Genomic DNA, 17,999 nt, shown 5'->3' on the forward strand with positions numbered 1-17,999 from the left:
CCTTCACTAATGCTGTTTCTGTACTGTGATGAATTCTGAAACCTGACTGAAACTCTTCAAATAAACCGTTCCTCTGCAGATGATCAGTGAGCTGTTTTACAACTACTCTTTCAAGAATCTTTGAGAGAAAAGGAAGGTTGGAGATTGGCCTATAATTAGCTAAGACAGCTGGGTCAGTGATGGCTTTTTAAGTAGCGGTTTAATTACAGCCACCTTGAAGGTCTGTGGTACATAGCCAACTAATAAAGACTGATTGATCATTTTTAAGATCAAAGCATCAATAATTGGAAAGACTTCTTTGAACAGTCTAGTAGGAATGGGATCTAACAAACATGTTGCTGGTTTGGAGGAAGTAACTATTGAAGTTAACTCTGAAAGATCAACTGGAGCAAAAGAGTCTAAACAAATACCAGCAGTGCTGAAAGCAGCCGAACATGAAGAATAATCTTTGAGATGGTTATGAATAATTTTTTTCTCTAATGTCTAAAATTTTATTTGTAAAGAAATCCATGAAGTCACTACTAGTTAAAGTGAAAGGAATACTCGGCTCTACAGAGCTCTGACTCTTTGTCAGCCTGGCTACAGTGCTGAAAACAAACCTGGGGTTGTTCTTATTTTCTTCAATTAATGATGAATAGTAAGATGTCCTAGCTTTACGGAGGGCTTTTTTATAGAGCAACAAACTCTTTTTCCAGGCTAAATGAGCATCTTCTAATTTAGTGAGACGCCATTCCCTCTCCAGCTTTCGGGTTATCTGCTTTAAGCTGTGCGTTTGTGAATTATACCACGGAGTCAGGCACTTCTGATTTGAAGCTTTCCTTTTCAGAGGAGCTACAGTATCCAAAGTCGTACGCAGTGAGGATGTAAAACTATTGAGGAGATAATCGACCTCACTGGGAGCAGAGTTTAGGTAGCTGCTCTGCACTGTGTTGGCACTGAAGAGCATAATAATGAAGGAATTAGATCCTTAAACTTAGTTACAGCACTTTCAGAAAGACTTCTACTGTAATAAAACGTATTCCCCACTGCTGTGTAATCCATTAAAGTAAATGTAAATGTTACTAAGAAATGATCAGACAGGAGGGGGCTTTCAGGGAATAGGTGGGAGCAGGAACACAGATGCACCAGTAAATTAACAGCTTTGCTGTCATGCTGAGCTCTGTCCTCATCACTCATCACTGCTGAAGCCATGCCAATCCATCTGCGCCCCTCTTCCATCACTTGTGAACTGAGACTTCAGCTCTTCCATTTGGGGCAGCAACTCCCTGACTGACTCCACCCTTTTCCAAGAGCCTCAGCCTTGGAGGGGCTGATTCTCATTCCAGCAGCTTCATGCTTGGCTGAAAACCACCCCAGTGCACCCTGGAAGTCACCACCTGATCACACCTCATCTGCAAAAAGCAGAGATGAGACCCTGAGTATCCCCAAAACTTTCCACCACATGGCTACGCTATAAATTCTGTCCATAAAATTGATGAACAGAATCAGGGACAAAGAGCAGCCCTGTCCATCACCCACCAGTAACATCTCCAACTTATTCCCCCGATCAAAGACGATGATCTGCTGGAATCAGAAGCATCCAAGAAGGTTGACAGAAGTTTCTCTCCACTCCACGTCTCTAAAATTAACATTGAAAATTAGCCTACGAGGAAGGGGAGGAAGTCAGACGCAGGAATGGCATAAAGAATCCTGACCACCATGATGCAGCTCCACATTAAACAGCGTCAGATTAAAGCCTCAGTATACTGCCCACCAGTCATGACTGACTCTTTATTTGGACGTTTTAATGGAGGGTAAGTGGATGTTTTGTCACTGTGACAGAGAAAAATCTGCAGTAGTGGTTGGTTATGCAAACAGAACAGAACCCTGATGAGATCTGCCAACACAAATTGATGGGATCAAACTAACATGCTGCTAAAACACCCCAGAATCCACAGCTCTGCGGGCATTTCAGAGCGTATGTCTCAGATTTATTGTCAAGCAAATAAAGTATAAAATCTGGTATAAAACCAGATTTTTACACCAATTAAACAAAACTGGATTTCTTTGGGAGGATTCAGCAGCAGTTAAAAGAAAAAACACAGTTTGTTCTCTGTAAGCCTTTTCTTTGGATCGTTTCAGAAACAAGAAGAAGCAGAGGGGAAGTGTGATTTCTAAGAACAGATGTAACCATGAATCGAGTGGATGTTGGAGCTGTATATAAAGGGAGCAGAGAGCCGGTCAGAGCACATCAGCCTGCAGATTCAAGCTGAAGAACATCCGTCTGTGTCGGGAACCATGAAGACTCTGCTGGCTCTCACAGTCCTGGTTCTCCTCTGCTTCCTGAAACACAGCTCTGCCAGTGAGTACCTCTGACCTCTGAGTGCCTCCTGACTGTCATGAATCTGCCCTTCACTCATATTGACTCTGTGTGTGTGTGTGTGTGTTCACAGATGTTGGTGTATCACTGATGATGAGAGATGTTAAATGCTGTGAGACGACCAGTGATAAAATACACATCCCGTTCAAAAAGGTGAAACATGTGGTAATGACCAGCGGCTGCAGTCCTGAAGCAATCATGTGAGTATACACAAAAAGTCATGTGACAGGTGTGTGAACACTTATATCATCGTATCTGTCCATGTGTGGTCACTGCCTGCAGTTTGTCTTATTGCAACAGAAATATTTAGATTGGTTGTAGGAAAGATTCAGTGTCAATGAGTCATTTTCACTCAATAATTTACAGCTTTAGTTAAACTTTAGGGCGTAATCAGCTAAAGTATGATTAATCTTTTTGTAATAAGGTATTGCTGTGAAATAGAACCTGAGAAAATGATCATATGACTGTATTGCCCCTTCCTGGCTTACACAAATGCAGTTAGAACTGGGAGGCTCTTATTGTGAAGTCTGCCCCAGCTTTCCTATGGATTTGATTCATTTCAGTGAAAAATGTTTTAAAGTCTCCGCTGTCTTTGGGCTCCATTTTTGGGCTCCACCAGCATGAAAGTAAAGCAGGAAACCAGCAGATCTGTGATCATTCTCTGTGGGTTCATCATCTGTTCCCCTTCTCTGGGTTATACTCAGGAAACATTTGTAATGTAGTCAGGTATTTTGTGTCTTTCAGTTTCTTTCCATCACTGACACTGTGTGTGTTGTTCATGTGTTTATTTATAATGTACATTATGTGTTTGTTTCAGAGTCACGACTGTGGCTGACAGGAAGATCTGCCTTGATCCCAAATGGAAACATGCACAGATGCACCTGGAAGAATTTAAGAAAAACTAATCATCCACCATTCCCAATCCCAAAATATGTAACTCGAATCCCAAAAAGCTTTAAAGGAGTTCTATAAACAGAAAGTCGCTTTTTTATCCATTAATAATCAGTGTTCATGTATGTTTTGAGGTGTAGCAGAACTTGAACTGATAATTAACGTGATCACAGAAAAGTTTCTAGTTAATTGAAACATTTTTAAAGTTTTTTTCTTCTTAGATGTTTTTGATAATGTTCTTCTGAAATAATATAATAATTACAGTGACTGAACAGTTAACATGTCTGTTAATTATTGCCTACCCTTTCACAATAAAAGCTCTATTTTTCTACTCTTTAAAACCTGTTTGAGTGTTGGTGTCATTTCCAGTTTGTGCACAGAGGTCTGCAGGCGCCACAAAATTTAAACCCCACACAATATTAAAGATAATGTAAATTTGTCTGTGGCACAAAACTGAATATAAGTCATTTTTTAATTCCATGTAGTTAATAAAACAACAATACGAAGAAGAATGTGACAGAATGTTCCAATCAACAAAGTAAAACATTTTATATTGAAAGAACAGAGGAGCTCAGCACACACACACACACACACACACACACACACACACACACAGAGGGAATGCTGATAAAACAATCAAACAGGTGACAGTAATGACGGAGCACAAAGGGTGGAAAACAGCAAAAGCCGGAGAAAACGTCCCAAAGGGGCTCGTGACAAAAAAGCTTCACAGTTAAACAAGGAGAAACCAAAAGACTGAAACATGAAGGCAGAAACAGCAACACAAACGTTACACAAAGATGTCAGTGACCATGGCACAATCTGGGACTCGTTTCAAAGTTAAAGAAATATTTGAGATTATGATTTTTGTAATAATTAAGCAGCCATCCGGGGCTTCCTTGCTTGCCGCCACATCTCAGTTTAAGTGAAACAGTTTAAGAAGATGAAGGAAAAACTGCCACAACAAACTCAAACTCATATTTGTGTAAAGTTTGTTGCTTTGAAGTTTCATGTTTTTCTCATTTTTCTTTAACTTCCTTTAATGAAACACAAAACAAAATGTTTCAACTTTCAGAAAACAAAATAATTACTGTATTTTTCGGTGCACCGCATTACAAGGTGCAATATCAATGAACGGGTCTATTTTCATACATAAGGCGCACCGGGTTATAAGGCGCATGATAAAACATATGTAGAGCGAAACAAAAGCGGCAGGTAAGTCGAACTTTATTAAACTCATTCACAATAACTCAGAATATTGTTCAGTTGTAACAAATACAGAAAAATACCCTCACATTTTAAATCATTCATCTTCCACAGATCCATCAAATTCCTCATCTTCAGCGTCTGAGTTGAACAGTTGGGCGATTTCGGCATCAAGCATGCCGGCTTCCCTCTCGTCATTATCCGAGTCAATGTCGTTGTTACTGTTTTGTTTGGTTGCGGCACACAGCAACCATTTAATTGTTAATAAAAGGGAAACTTTTGCTGGCAATATCATCTTCTTCAACGTCTTAACAGACGCTACAGTATATTCTTCATTAATGAGGGTAAGAACAAGTCATTTCTTCATTTTATATATAAGCCCTTCATAAATCCCGTGCACCAGTATATTTACCGATATAAGCAAAGAAAAAATATTAAAAAAAAAAAAAAGGAAATGCTTTTTGACACAACACCGAAAACCTGAAAACTCCGCTGTCACCGTGTTTTGTGGACATACAGCGCTCGTACTGCGTCCCTTCATACACTGTGGCATCGCCCGGACCTCTCTTTGGCAACCAGGGGAACAGCACACACACCTCCGGACCTCGATTCTTCCTTTAGCTGCACTCACAGCTTGTTCCTGTCTAATATCGTCAGTAGAGTCATTTTGTGAATCGATGGTGGCCTATTTTAATTCAGTGAGGCCTTTGAACTGATCTGCCAGACCTGAGGCCTTATCCCTGCAGACCACGCAATGGTGTAGTGGTGTGGATGCCTCGGCCATCGGCGGTCAGACGGCAGCGCTCAACTATCTGAAAAGCCTACGCTGGGTGTTACCCCCTCCCCCGTCATACGCTCTGGAAAATGTCGATATTTGTGAAGCGTCCCTTACCAAAGTCCGCACTAAAATATTCTGACAGATTTTTGAGTGCAGTGTACCACATAAAATTGGTTCAGTTGTCAGTAAGCAAAACAAGAATTCATACATAAAGCGCAGCGGATTATAAGGCGCACTGCCGATTTTGAGAAAATGTAAGGATTTTAAGTGCGCCTTATAGTCTGAAAAATACGGTTTGTCAAACTGTCACCTAATGAAAACTAGTTACCCGTATTTTCGGACTATACGTCGCTCCGGAGTATAGGTCGCACCAGCCAAAAAATGCATAATAAAGAAGAAAAAAACATATATAGGTCGCACTGGACTATAAGTCGCCGCTTCCTCTTCTGTGTCGCGTTAGTCAGACTCGTCGTCAGCTGCAGTTCCAATTATTCCAGCCTTTCTGAATCCCAACAGGATGGTTTGTCACTGAAGCCCATGTTTTCCTTGATCCATCCAATGACTTCCAGGAAAGTTGGGTGGCGCATTCTCTCCAGTTGCCGTTAAGCTGTGCTCTCCATCCATCATCCACTGCGCCCACAGGTTACGCAGACTGCCTTAAAGCTGCAGTTCACGGAGATGTCAAGTGGCTGGAGTATTTTGGTTCATGTGTTATAAATGTCACATATACGTCGCTCCGGAGTATAGGTCGCACCCCCAGCCAAACTATGAAAAAAAGTGCGACTTATGCTCCGGAAAATACGGTACTCTTGTATGTGCTCTAAAAACAGCAGTGTCGCCTTCACTCTGAGCTGCATGGTCACATTCCTACTGCAGCATCAGGTTTTTATCTTCACTGAGATCATTCAGAGGAATCGGTCAGTTCAGTACTTTCTATTTTCAAGCTTCGTTGTATTCGTAGAAGAAAGTAACCAGAAACCGAGATTAAGTTTCTGGTTCTTCATTCGAGCTGCTAAAACCAAATCTGAGAATACCGCACACAGACACACTTTCATGAGTTTTACCCAGAAATCACTGCTGCAGCTTCATCACACAGAAGAGGTCAGCACACGTTTGCAGCGTCGGGCCTGATTTAGACTTGAATCTTTGTAGAGCCCTACATACCTAACCTATGGGAGTGGGTGACGTTGCTGCCACATGTAGGATTATTATTCCTCATGTTGAGACAATGATTTTTATTCTCTCGCTGATAAATTCAAAAACATCAGCGAAAAATTTGTAGGAACAGCTCCAACAAAACAAAGAAGAAACAAGAAGAAAATCTGTGGCCACTTTAAGGTCAATGGACGAGCCACAGTGCCCACAGTGAATCAGAATCAGAATCAGAATCAGAATCAGAATCTTTATTGTCATTGTACACAGAAGTTGCACAACGAAATTTAAAATGCATTCCTTTCTAGGTGCCTCAGACAATAAATAATAAAATAATAAATATGAGTGATAAAAATGATTACTAAAATACAGTGCACAATAGTAAATTAGATGAATCTAGCCCCAATACACACACCAACGCACGCACACAGTCAGCACTACCACCCCACATCACTGTCCAAACCACACAGAGTTCAGTTCAATGATAGCCCTGGCATAAAAGCTGTTCCTCAGTCTGTTTGTTCTGGCCTTCATTGTCCTGAAACGTCTGCCTGATGGCAGTAGCTGAAACAAGGAGTGTCCAGGGTGTGAGGGGTCCTGGAGGATGTTCTGTGCCCTCCTCTGGCAGCGGGCATTGAACAGTTCCTGGAGGAGGGCAGGGGACAGCCTATGATCTTTTGAGCCGTGTTGATGATTCGCTGGAGTGTTTTTCCTGTCTGCTGCTGTGCAGCTGTTGAACCACACGCACAGACAGTAGGTCAGGATGGTCTCTACACAGCAACGGTAGAAGGACACCAGCAGATTCTGGGTCAGATGGTTGCTCCTAAGAACCCTCAGGAAATGCAGTCTCTGTTGAGCCTTCCTGACAATGCTGGTCGTATTGATACTCCAGGTCAAATCATCCTGCAGATGTACTCCCAGGAACCTAAAATCTGAAACCAGCTCCACTTCATCCCCCTCGATGAACAGAGGTTGAATGACATGTGTTGTCCTCCTAAAGTCTACTACCATCTCCTTTGTCTTAGTGGTGTTCAGGATCAAGTTATTCTCACTGCACCACCTTGACAGCCGCTGCACCTCGTCCCGGTATGCTGACTCATCCCCCCGCCTGATATGAGCCCCACCACAGTGGGTGTCATCCGCAAACTTAATGATGCAGTTACTGGCATGTATGGAGGTGCAGTCATGTGTGTAGAGGGTGAAGAGTAGGGGACTCAGCACACAGCCCTGTGGAGAGCCGGTGCTGAGGCGGATGGCTGAAGAGAGGTGGGGACCTACTCTTACCCTCTGGGAACGGTCTGTCAGGAAGTCCTTGATCCAAAGACAGGGTGGAGCGTGGTATCCCCAGATCTGACAGTTTAGTCACCAGTCTGCCAGGAAGGATGGTGTTAAACGCCGAGCTGAAGTCCACAAAGAGCAGCCGAGGCGTAGTTCCCCCCCTGCTCCAGGTGAGAGAAGGCAGAGTGGAGGGCCGTGGCAATGGCGTCCTCTGTGGACCGGTTGGCTCTGTAGGCAAACTGGTGGGGGTCTAGTCTGGGGGAGAGACTGGAGATGACGTGAGCCCGGACAAGCTTTTCAAAGCACTTCATAACAATTGGTGTGAGTGCTACTGGCCTGTAGTCATTCAAACCTCTGATAGTGTTCTTCTTGGGGATGGGGACGATAATGGAGGACTTCAGGCAGGAAGGGACAGCAGCCTGGCTCAGGACTGGTTAAAAAATGCTGGTAAAAATACCAGCTAGCTGAGCCGCACAGACCTTCAGTATCCGTCCAGAGACACCATCGGGCCCCACAGCTTTCCTGGGGTTCACAGTTTCCCAGCATAACGCCTCAACCTCTTGCTCTTGCAGCCTGAGGATGCTGCTGCTGCCCTGCTGAGGGATGTTGGATGCTGTCTCTGATTGCTGTACCTCAAAGCGTGCAAGAAGCTGTTCAGCTCCTCTGCCAGATTGATGTTACGCTGATCAACTAACAGGCTGGGTTTGTAGTTCAAAATATGCCGAACCCCTTGCCACACCTGCCTGAAGTCGTGGCTCTGGAAACAGTCCTCAATCCTCCTCTTATACACAGCCTTGGCCTCCCTGATGCCCCTCTTCAGGTTGGCTCTGGCAGCGCTGTAAAGCGCCCCATCACCAGCTCTGAAGGCGATGTTCCTCTCTCTGAGTAAGCTCTGCACCTTTCCATTCATCCATGGCTTTCTATTTGGAAAAACCCGGATATTCTTGTCCACAGTTACAGTGTCGGTGCAGAACTTGATGTAGTCCAGAACAGCCGAGGTATACTGCTCCAGGTCCTGGTGCTTGAATACGTCCCAGTCAGTTGTTTCAAAGCAGTCCTGCAGCTGTTGAGAGGCACCTTCAGGCCAGGTCTGAACAGTCGTAGATGTAGAAAGAGCAGTTTTGCTGAGGGGGGGTGTATGCTGGAATCATAAGCAGGGACAGATGGTCTGACTGGCCCAGATGTGGCAGTGGCACAGCCCTGAAACCCAGCTTGATGTTAGAGTAGACTTTATCCAGTGTGCTGTTCCCTCTTGTAGGGCATTTAACATGCTGATGGAACTTGGGTAGAACAGTCTTTAAATCGACATGGTTAAAGTCTCCTGCAATGATGTGTACAGCCTCAGGATATCTGCTCTGTTGACTGCAAACCGTGTCATGTAAGAGACTAACAGCCGAGTTAGCATTAGCATCAGGGGGAAGATAAACAACAGTGATCAAAACAGCTGTAAACTCACGGGGCAGATAGATGGGCCTGCATTTAACAGTCATGTACTCCAGGTCCGGAGAGCAGTGGCTGTTCACAGTCATACTGTCTGTACACCAGCTGTTGTTTACATACAAGCACACACCCCCTCCTCTCTCTTACCGGAGGTCCGCATTCTGTCATGCCGGTGCGTTGTCCTGCCGGCTAGCTCGATGGCTGCATCAGGAATGGATGAATGAAGCCAGGTCTCAGTGAAGAGCAAAACGCAGCAGTCCTTCACGGTCCTGTTTGTAGCCACCAGCAGTCTCAACTCATCCATTTTATTCGGGAGTGATCTTACATTGGCGAGGAAAACACTGGGTAACGGAGGTCTATGAGGCCGTTTACGTAGCCTCTCCAAAACGCCAGCTCTGCCGCCTCTTTTCTGCCTCCTTTCTCTGCGCCGTCTCCGTCTGCGACCCCCCCTCACAGGGATGATGAACCACAAAGAGCCAGGTGGTCTGGCGATGTCCACCGGGATGTTGTGAGAGTGGAGGAAGTCAGCCATAACCGCCTGCTCACTTTGTGCTCCTATATGTAGGAGTTTCGTGCCGTCTGTATGTTATAATGTCCGCCCGACATAATGGTGATGTGTTGAGCCACAGTTGAAGCACACATAACAACATACACAATTTCACAGAGCACCGAAAAGGAGAGCACTGAGCCGCTGCGACTATGCGCGCCGCCATCTTGTGGTTTTATTGCCATATGGGTGAACAGGTTCACAGCATTAGGAAATTGCTGCGATACTTCGTGCTTACATAAAAAACAAAAAAGTATAAAAACTATAAGACAATGTTACAAATATACAAATTACAAATATACAGAGATATTAGAACTATAACACAATATTACAAAATATTACAAAATATACAGTGCAGAGAATAATTAAAAGATAAAAGAATGTAAACTATAGTCCAGAATATTTACATCAGTGCAAACAGACAGGTGCATGAACATAGGGGTCATCAGCGTTTGTGGAGGGTGGTGGTAACAGTCTTAGGGTAATTGTTCATGAGTCCAACAGCAGAGGGGAAGAAACTGTTCTTATGGCGGGAGGTTCTGATCCGAATGGACCGTAGCCTCCTGCCTGAGGGGAGAGGGTCAAAAAGTCTGTGCCCAGGGTGAGAGTGGTCGGCTGTGATCCGACCCGCACGCCCCAGTGTCCTGGAGGTGTACAGGTCCTGGAGAGATGGGAGGTTACAGCCAATCACCTTCTCAGCAGAGTGCACAACGCGCTGTAGTCTCTGTTTGTCCCTAGTGGTGGCTCCAGCGTACCACACAGTGATGGAGGAGGTAAGGATGGACTCGATGATGGCAGTATAGAACTGCACCATGGTCCTTGCTGGCAAGTTGAATTTCTTCACCTGCTGCAGGAAGTACATCCTCTGCTGGGCCTTTTTGACGACAGAGGTGATGGTGGGCTCCCACTTGAGGTCCTGGGTGATGGTAGTTCCCAGGAAGCGAAATGAGTCCACTGTGGTGATGGGGCTGCCAGTCAGGACGATGGAGGGTCGAGGGGCTGTGTGCTTCCTAAAGTCCACTATATCTCCACTGTCTTCTGGGCGTTCAGTACCAGGTTATTGTGGCTGCACCAGGACACCAGACGTTTGACCTCCATCCTGTAGGCCGACTCGTCCCCGTCTGAGATGAGTCCGATGAGAGTCGTGCCATCTGCAAACTTAATAAGCTTGACAGACTGGTGGTCAGAGGTGCAGCAGTTGGTATACAGGGAGAAGAGCAGAGGAGAGAGGACACAGCCCTGAGGAGTGCCGGTGCTGATGGTCCGGGAGTCCGAGACATTCTTCCCCAGCCTCACGTGCTGCTTCCTGTTCGTCAGGAAGTCAATGATCCACCTGCAGATGGGATCAGGCACGTTCATCTGGGACAGCTTGTCTTGGAGGAGATCAGGGATGATGGTGTTGAAGGCAGAGCTGAAGTCCACAAACAGGATCCTGGCGTAGGTTCCCTGGGAGTCCAGATGCTGTAGGATGAAGTGCAGAGCCAGGTTGATCAGGTGATCCTGCATATCTACAACCTGAGCCTGAATCTGGAGAGGGTTCCTGAACTGTGGAAGACTTCCTGTGTAGTTCCAGTGCCAAAGATCGCACACCCCAGGGAGCCTAACCACTACAAACCTGCGGCCCTGACTTCTCATCTGATGAAGACCATAGAGAGGCTCATCCTGCACCACCTTCACCCACTGGTGAGCTCAGTGCTGGACCCCCTGCAGTTCGCCTACCAGCCCAGCATCAGCATGGATGACACCATCATCTACCTGCTGCACAGATCCCTCTCTCACCTGGAGCAGGCGGGGAACGCTGAGGGTCATGTTCTTTGACTTCTCCAGAGTTTTAACACCATCCAGCCTGCACTGCTGAGAGGGAAGCTGGAGTGGACAGGCAAAATTATAATTTCCAAAAAGAGCTTTCACATACTGGTGAATTATCCATTACAGAAAGATAAAAATGGATTTAATTACCAGCACTGTGGCTCAAACCTGGCACTGAAGGTGGTCTGATGAATCTGCTGAGTGAACACGTTTGCAGCGTATACCTTAAGCTGCACCTTATCCCGTCATGCATGAAGCCCCGCTGTGAAGTTAAAGCTGCACAAACTGTGCGCCACACTGTCATCGCTTCATCAGTGTAAAAATATTAACTTGCATTAATGTTCATTTTGCTGCTGTGTGCTGAATCACCAGATTAATATTTTCTGCAGCATGTTTTGCAGTAGTGTTGCACTCTTATACGGGTTTCAACATTTTAATCACCTGTTAATGTCAGGGATCATTTCCTGTGAAGTCACACAACCTGCAAAATACCCCTTCTTTATAAGCACGCTCATACAAACCAACATCACTATACAGTTATCTCCAACTGTGGGTTTTAGGTTTTGTTTGAGCCAGCTAACAACAAAGCTGGGCTCTGCTGACCTTCCTTCATATTCACCGATGTGTGAGGCTGAAATCAAATGCAGCGAAGCCTCAGCAAGTAAGAGACATTACGTGATTATAAGCATTAAAGGTTTGCATCAAATAATTTTAAAAAATGCTAAGTTTGATTTATCAAACTTCTACAACAAATACAGACAGCTGGAAGGAACGACGACACAGCCAGCTTCATTTTTAGCTTTTATTGGTTAGGTCATCCAGCTACTTACCGTCAAATCTTTTTTAATATCTTCAAAAGAAGAAAGCACAACTAAAAGCAAAAATCATTCACTCAAATCACTTTAAACAGATGGAAACAATCAAAAATAATAATAATAATATAATAATAAAAATCAAGGTTCCTTCTAAAACACTCAAATCACAACATCAAACAAAGAGTAACTGAAATGTGACACACTGGATCGATGACTCTAAAGAGGAGGTGCAACACGAGCCGGGACAAACACGCCGGAGCTCTCCAAACGCGTATCCGTGTCTGTTCCAGTCTCTGAATCTCTCTGGGGTTTCCCTCGCTGTCTCCCAGGGCCGAGTGAGGGCTGTGATTGGATGTGGTTTGGGTGTCAGGCGAGGCCAGTGGTGACTCCCCCCCCCCCCCCCCCTAAAAGCCAAAGGTGTTCTCACCGCTGTAGGCCACATATAAAAAGCCGTCCTCGTCCTTCTCTTTCTCGTACAGCTGCCCCATCGTGATGCTGAAACATGGAGGAAGATGCAACGTCATCACTGAACGCCAAAGGAGAAAATAATAACAAATCCACTATTTATTGTTTTAATAAACGACACCGAAAACGTGTAACTGAAGAGTCGTCTTCAGGACAAAGAAGGAATACAGTGACACGCTTCCAGGTCCCTTCAACCGTACAGAAATCATTACATTTACAGGAAGAGCAGCTTTCCCTCCTATGGTCACAGCTGTGGCTACAGCACAGAAGCTCCGCCCATGTGCTGTTCAAATGGTTTGTTTGTGATGAGCAGCTAATCAGAAGAAACCTGGCTTCAAGAGGGAGGAATTAAAACAGAACGTGATGGCTGCAGAGCGGCCCTCTGTAACATAAAGGTGGATTATTCTGAATTGTATAGAGTCCTCTCAGGGTTTGTTGTAGAAAAAAATGCATCATGTTGATTAATTCTCATCTTCAAGTTTTACTCAAATTTTATTTTTCATTTATTCGCATCTCAAAATATCTGCGACTCGTTATATTCACCGTGTCCTTTACCTGAGGACGGATATGAGCATGCTGTCCAGCAGACAGAGCACCTGAAGACCATCTGTTATGATCTTCAGCAGAAGCAAATAAATGATAAGCTAATTTAAATATCTTACTGAGGCCTTCTCACACTATTCATCCAGCAGATTAAGGGAAATTTGAATGGTAAAGTGAGCAGACCAAAGACACGTCACACTCAGTTACTGAGTGAGGTCATTTCAGATCAGATTATTTTAGAATATAAAATAATGATAAAAATAATACTCGTGTGATCTTTGAAAGGCTGGGCTCACCTGGACTGAGGTACTGTCTTATCCACAAAGAGGAAGATGGCTTCTCTGAGGGCAGCTGGATGCGTTTCCTGATGATCCACATGAACTGGGCCACAGTGATGTCAGAGGGGACCAGGTACTTCCTCTTGTCAATGTCCACTATCTGTGATCCCGACACCTTCTCTACGATCACCTAACACAACACCCAGAGAGCATTTAAGCAAACCGGCTCAGGCCTCCCCACACCGTTCATGGCTCAGCACGCTTACTCACCGGGACCCGGTCAGGGTACTTGCTGCGGATTTTGGCCGACTCGACGCACCGATGTTCTGCAGGAGACAAAGAAACATGTGGGTGAGTCAGCGGATGTTTCTCCCAGGCTGGTCTGCAGCTGGGTGACTAAAGTTAACTGAACAACTAAAACTGCTCAAACTATGCCATGAGAAATGTCATCAGGAGGCATGCTCTAATGCAGCCATCACCAATAGGCGGACCTCGGTCCGGATCCGGACCGAAATGATGTCTCAAGCGGACCCGAACCTAATACCAAAACAGAAATAACCACTTAATTAAAATCTTGTTGAGTGCTTTCTGGTTTACCGGCGCAGCTTTTACAGTCCTTACAGTAGTAGTGAAGCGTCCAAGGAAACCCACTGACCAATTGCATGTGAGTTTGGCTATACCACGTGATACCACCAAGCTGGTTCGTGCCGACTGGTAAACCTTGTAACAAACAGGGTTATTATAGTTAATGAAAACGAACTAAATAATGAAAACTGAAAAAAACATTTTCATTAACTGAAATAAATAATATCTTAATTAAAAGCAAAAAAACAGTACTGTGAGTTTACAAAACTAACTAAAATTAACAGAAATTATAGATAAAATGACCTTTGTTTTCATAATTTTATTTAAAACCCTTAGGATTGATATGAAATCATTTTTTCCGCTCTAAACAGTTTAAGCTGGGAGCGCCATCGGGCAACTGTGTGCGTGCTTGTGCGTGCTCACCGCATCGGTCTGCAAAGTAATGGCAGCGGTCTGCCGAGTACTGCACTGATCCTTCAACGTAACCTGACGTAGCGCCTCCGGAGAAATCAAACTACGTGTCGGGTCCACACAGCCCACAAGGTTGTGATTAACCTGTTCAGTCCTTGTGCGTTTCTGCCTACTTTTTGCTGCAGTGTTTGAATTCATCAGTGAGAGAATAACAATGAGGACTAATAATCAAAGCATCAATATAAGGACTCACAAATGTCAGCAAATTCCTGGAGGGAGACTGCTGGAATTATCGGAATGGATGAAGAAAGTGGACAAACAGGGACAAATATGTTTGCAGCCAAAAAACTGAGCACAAAGAGCGAGGACCATAAAGTCTCAGCACCGCATATAAAAACACCAGCATGCGACCGCAAGGTAATTAACACACACAATCCACCTACACAAGGTAAATGGTTGGCCACTTCAGTAGGTTGTGTACAGAGGCCGCAAAGCTAGCTCTCCGAGCAGCTCCAAACCAGAAGCAGCTTCATGTGGTGAGAACATCAGGATGCAGCTGGATTTGAGCTTTAACTCCTTCAAAGAGTTCAGTTTGTTTTGTCCACATTCGCTGTGTTCTGATGCTTTAGTGTTCTGCACTGACGCTGAAGTTGTTGGAGAGTTTATTCAGTTTTGGAGTTCATGTTTTTCTTTATGTTTCTCCTTGTTGATGTTCATGTGTTTCCTTAATATTACACACATTAACACGTAATGCTGCTAAATAGTTGGACTTCCGGACCTTGGCCTCATGAAATTTTGTCTGACTGGACCTCTTTAAATTTTATTGTAATACTTTTGCTCTAATGTTTTATGCTAAGATTCTGAATGTCTTTAAATCACTCCGACAAATACCAAGCATTACATGAAAATAAACACTGAACCGGATAAAAACTAAATTACCCCCCCCCCCCAAAAAAAAACCAAACAAACAAACAAGAAAACAGTCTGGATTCTCACTAAATGAAAAACATAAAAATAAAAAATAATTAAAGATACAAACCCATGCCTGTCATCCAGGTGCAAATTACAAACTACAATAAGGTGTAACCAGAAGGTAAAAGAGCTGTCGTTTATCCAAATTTCAATTCCAGCTTCATGTTTAGACTGATGCACTGCAGCTTTGCATGATTTACAGTTCAAAATAAGCACTTGTCTCATAAAGAGCCCTGTTTATTATGAACCAGCATGAAGAGCAGGTATGTGGCAGGAAACACAAAAGCAGAATCACTTCAGTCAAAAATGATTTTAAGTTACTTTCCAAGTGAAAAGGCCAACTTTTGCTCCCTGCAGTGCCCCCTAGTGTCTGGAGGCCGGCTTCAGCAGTTTGTTTACATGTGAAAAGTGTCCAAAAATATCAGTAGTTTTAATTCCTAGCAATATAATCAATAAAAACCTACATGTAAAAAAAACAACAAAAACCAGCCGTCTTCTTCAATTTAAGTCTTTGATGTATATGTGAGGAGTATTACAGACACCTGCCTAAAGAAGCTTCTGCAGGACATCCTGCAGCCAATTATGTACACTGATGGATATCTGATGGTGGCGCTACTGTCAGCAAGCACCAGCTCTGACCACCTGAACGCCTTCGATCCGCTCACTGAGGAGAACGTGCCAGTCTGAAGCAGTAATAAAACCTCACCACAGTACCTGTGTGATGCCGGTGGGAATATCCCCACGTCAGCATTCCCGCTGAGTCGGCTGTTTCAGAACAGACTTTCTGGCAAACAGCTGGAACAAAGTAAGAGGATCACTTCCCATTTTAACTGTTCAGCAATTGTTTTCTTTAGATTTGTGTTTTTCATTATTAATGCTGTATAAATTAAGGATGAACAAACACAAATGGGCAAAAATCCTTTGCAGCGTTTGTCGCTGAAAACACAGTCTGGTCACAGTGATTAGCACGACGCTGTGCTACAGAAACCAGAAATATTCACCTTCAACATAAAGCTGTGCCTCAGCGCTGCAGCTAACATTTCTAAAAGCACAACTTTTCCGTTGAAACACGACTCGTCTCCATTCCTTGTTTGTGTTGCATTTTTCAGTTTGTCCGCTGGACAACAAGTTAGCGAGTATTTGCAGACAACTTGGCGTGGCGACTCTCCTAGCAACCAAAGCAATCATTGGGGAGGTCGGTACAAGCTGGCACCGAGTACCTCTTTGCAACTTCCCACAAACCGCTCACCGAACGGTTAGCAGCCACGTGACTAGTAGCAGCAAGCCCCGCCCCAAAACCCCAGGGTGTACTGGGGGTGGGGTATCGCCACATGCTGCAGTGCCACCAGACCAGCGTGCGCTCATGGTCGCTAAATAAACCCTTAATGGAGTAAATATTTGGAAAGTAGCTTTAATATTTTTTTATATGAAATAATGAAAATCCTGCCGTAACGCAGTCACAGGGGAGTACTTTTCACTACTTTAAGTGGGTTTTCATGATTACCCAGATGTACGTTAAATGCAGCACCTTTACCTGTAACTGAGCACACCTTTTCTTTTTTCAATAAAGAGAATGTTCCCCCGTCACTTTTATATGTCTGACCATATGTTTCCAGCTGTGGTGTCTGCAGTTTCCCACAGCTGGAGAAGAAAATGAGATGTTTGGTCATCCAGCTGCTGATGGACTCCGAGCAGAGGAGGCCCAGTGCGCAGCCTGCTGAGCCTGAAACCGGGCCGCCGCGTTAACACAAAGACATGCTGGTTTGTGCCATCACACGAGCACATCACGGTGCTTTAACGCCTCAGACCGGCCTTCAGCGGCGCGGACAGGTACATCTACACACGGATCTCCCGCTGATGAACCACGGACTGCTCCGTGGACAAAAGCCCGGAAACCAGCCCAGCTCCCCGCCACACCGTTTATCGGCGTTACCGTCGAAACTTTAACCCTCACATTAACGCCCGTGGGACAGAATACACGGCTATACTTTAAAAACAACCATTTTAATTAGTTTGATCAGAAACGTGCTTTTTTTTTCTTACCCAAAGAGTGGTCTTCTTTGAACATCCATTTCATGTTTGCCGTCTCCGGGCTTCTCTCGTCAGGCGCAGCGGGCTAGAAACACGACTCACGGTTAAATTTAGGGCTCCGCAGCCTTTCCTCCTCGCCGTCCTCTAAACTTTAACCCTCAGATTAGCAAACAAACGCCCCGACACCTCCCGACTCTTCGGCCACACCGCTACAGATACCGCAGCAAAAACAACAACAACAACAGCAGCGGTCCCTTCTTCACAATCAGCCTGCTACGCTCCGCCCAGTCACGAACGTCACCATGGCCCCTACCATTCCGCTGTACAGGGCAGGGGAGAGAAACGGGGAAACTGCGACGGTCTCATTCTTTAAACGTAAATAATAAGTAAAAAAGTAACAAGTGCGTGCATCATAAATACTCTACTAAACGCATAGACG

General features: G+C 44.6%; 2 protein-coding genes across 2 annotated transcripts; one reads left to right on the forward strand and one right to left on the reverse strand.

Annotated features, from left to right (window-relative positions):
• The first annotated feature begins 1,740 nt into the window (after window positions 1–1,740).
• On the forward strand, window positions 1,741–3,539 carry LOC115776487 (C-C motif chemokine 26-like). The gene is made up of 3 exons (XM_030724210.1): window positions 1,741–2,341; window positions 2,433–2,559; window positions 3,177–3,539. The coding sequence occupies exons 1-3, from the start codon at window positions 2,185–2,187 to the stop codon at window positions 3,262–3,264; spliced, it is 372 nt and encodes a 123-aa protein (XP_030580070.1). The 5' UTR covers window positions 1,741–2,184; the 3' UTR covers window positions 3,265–3,539.
• An 8,936-nt stretch (window positions 3,540–12,475) lies between these two features.
• On the reverse strand, window positions 12,476–17,848 carry LOC115776470 (gamma-aminobutyric acid receptor-associated protein-like 2). The gene is given in 5 exon segments (XM_030724186.1): window positions 12,476–12,770; window positions 13,580–13,619; window positions 13,622–13,751; window positions 13,832–13,887; window positions 17,573–17,848. Coding segments are annotated over 5 exon segments (351 nt in total). The 5' UTR covers window positions 17,607–17,848; the 3' UTR covers window positions 12,476–12,679.
• Between the last annotated feature and the right edge of the window lie 151 nt (window positions 17,849–17,999).

Source organism: Archocentrus centrarchus, unplaced genomic scaffold (assembly GCF_007364275.1).
Source record: "Archocentrus centrarchus isolate MPI-CPG fArcCen1 unplaced genomic scaffold, fArcCen1 scaffold_32_ctg1, whole genome shotgun sequence".
NCBI classification, from domain to species: Eukaryota; Metazoa; Chordata; class Actinopteri; order Cichliformes; family Cichlidae; genus Archocentrus; species Archocentrus centrarchus.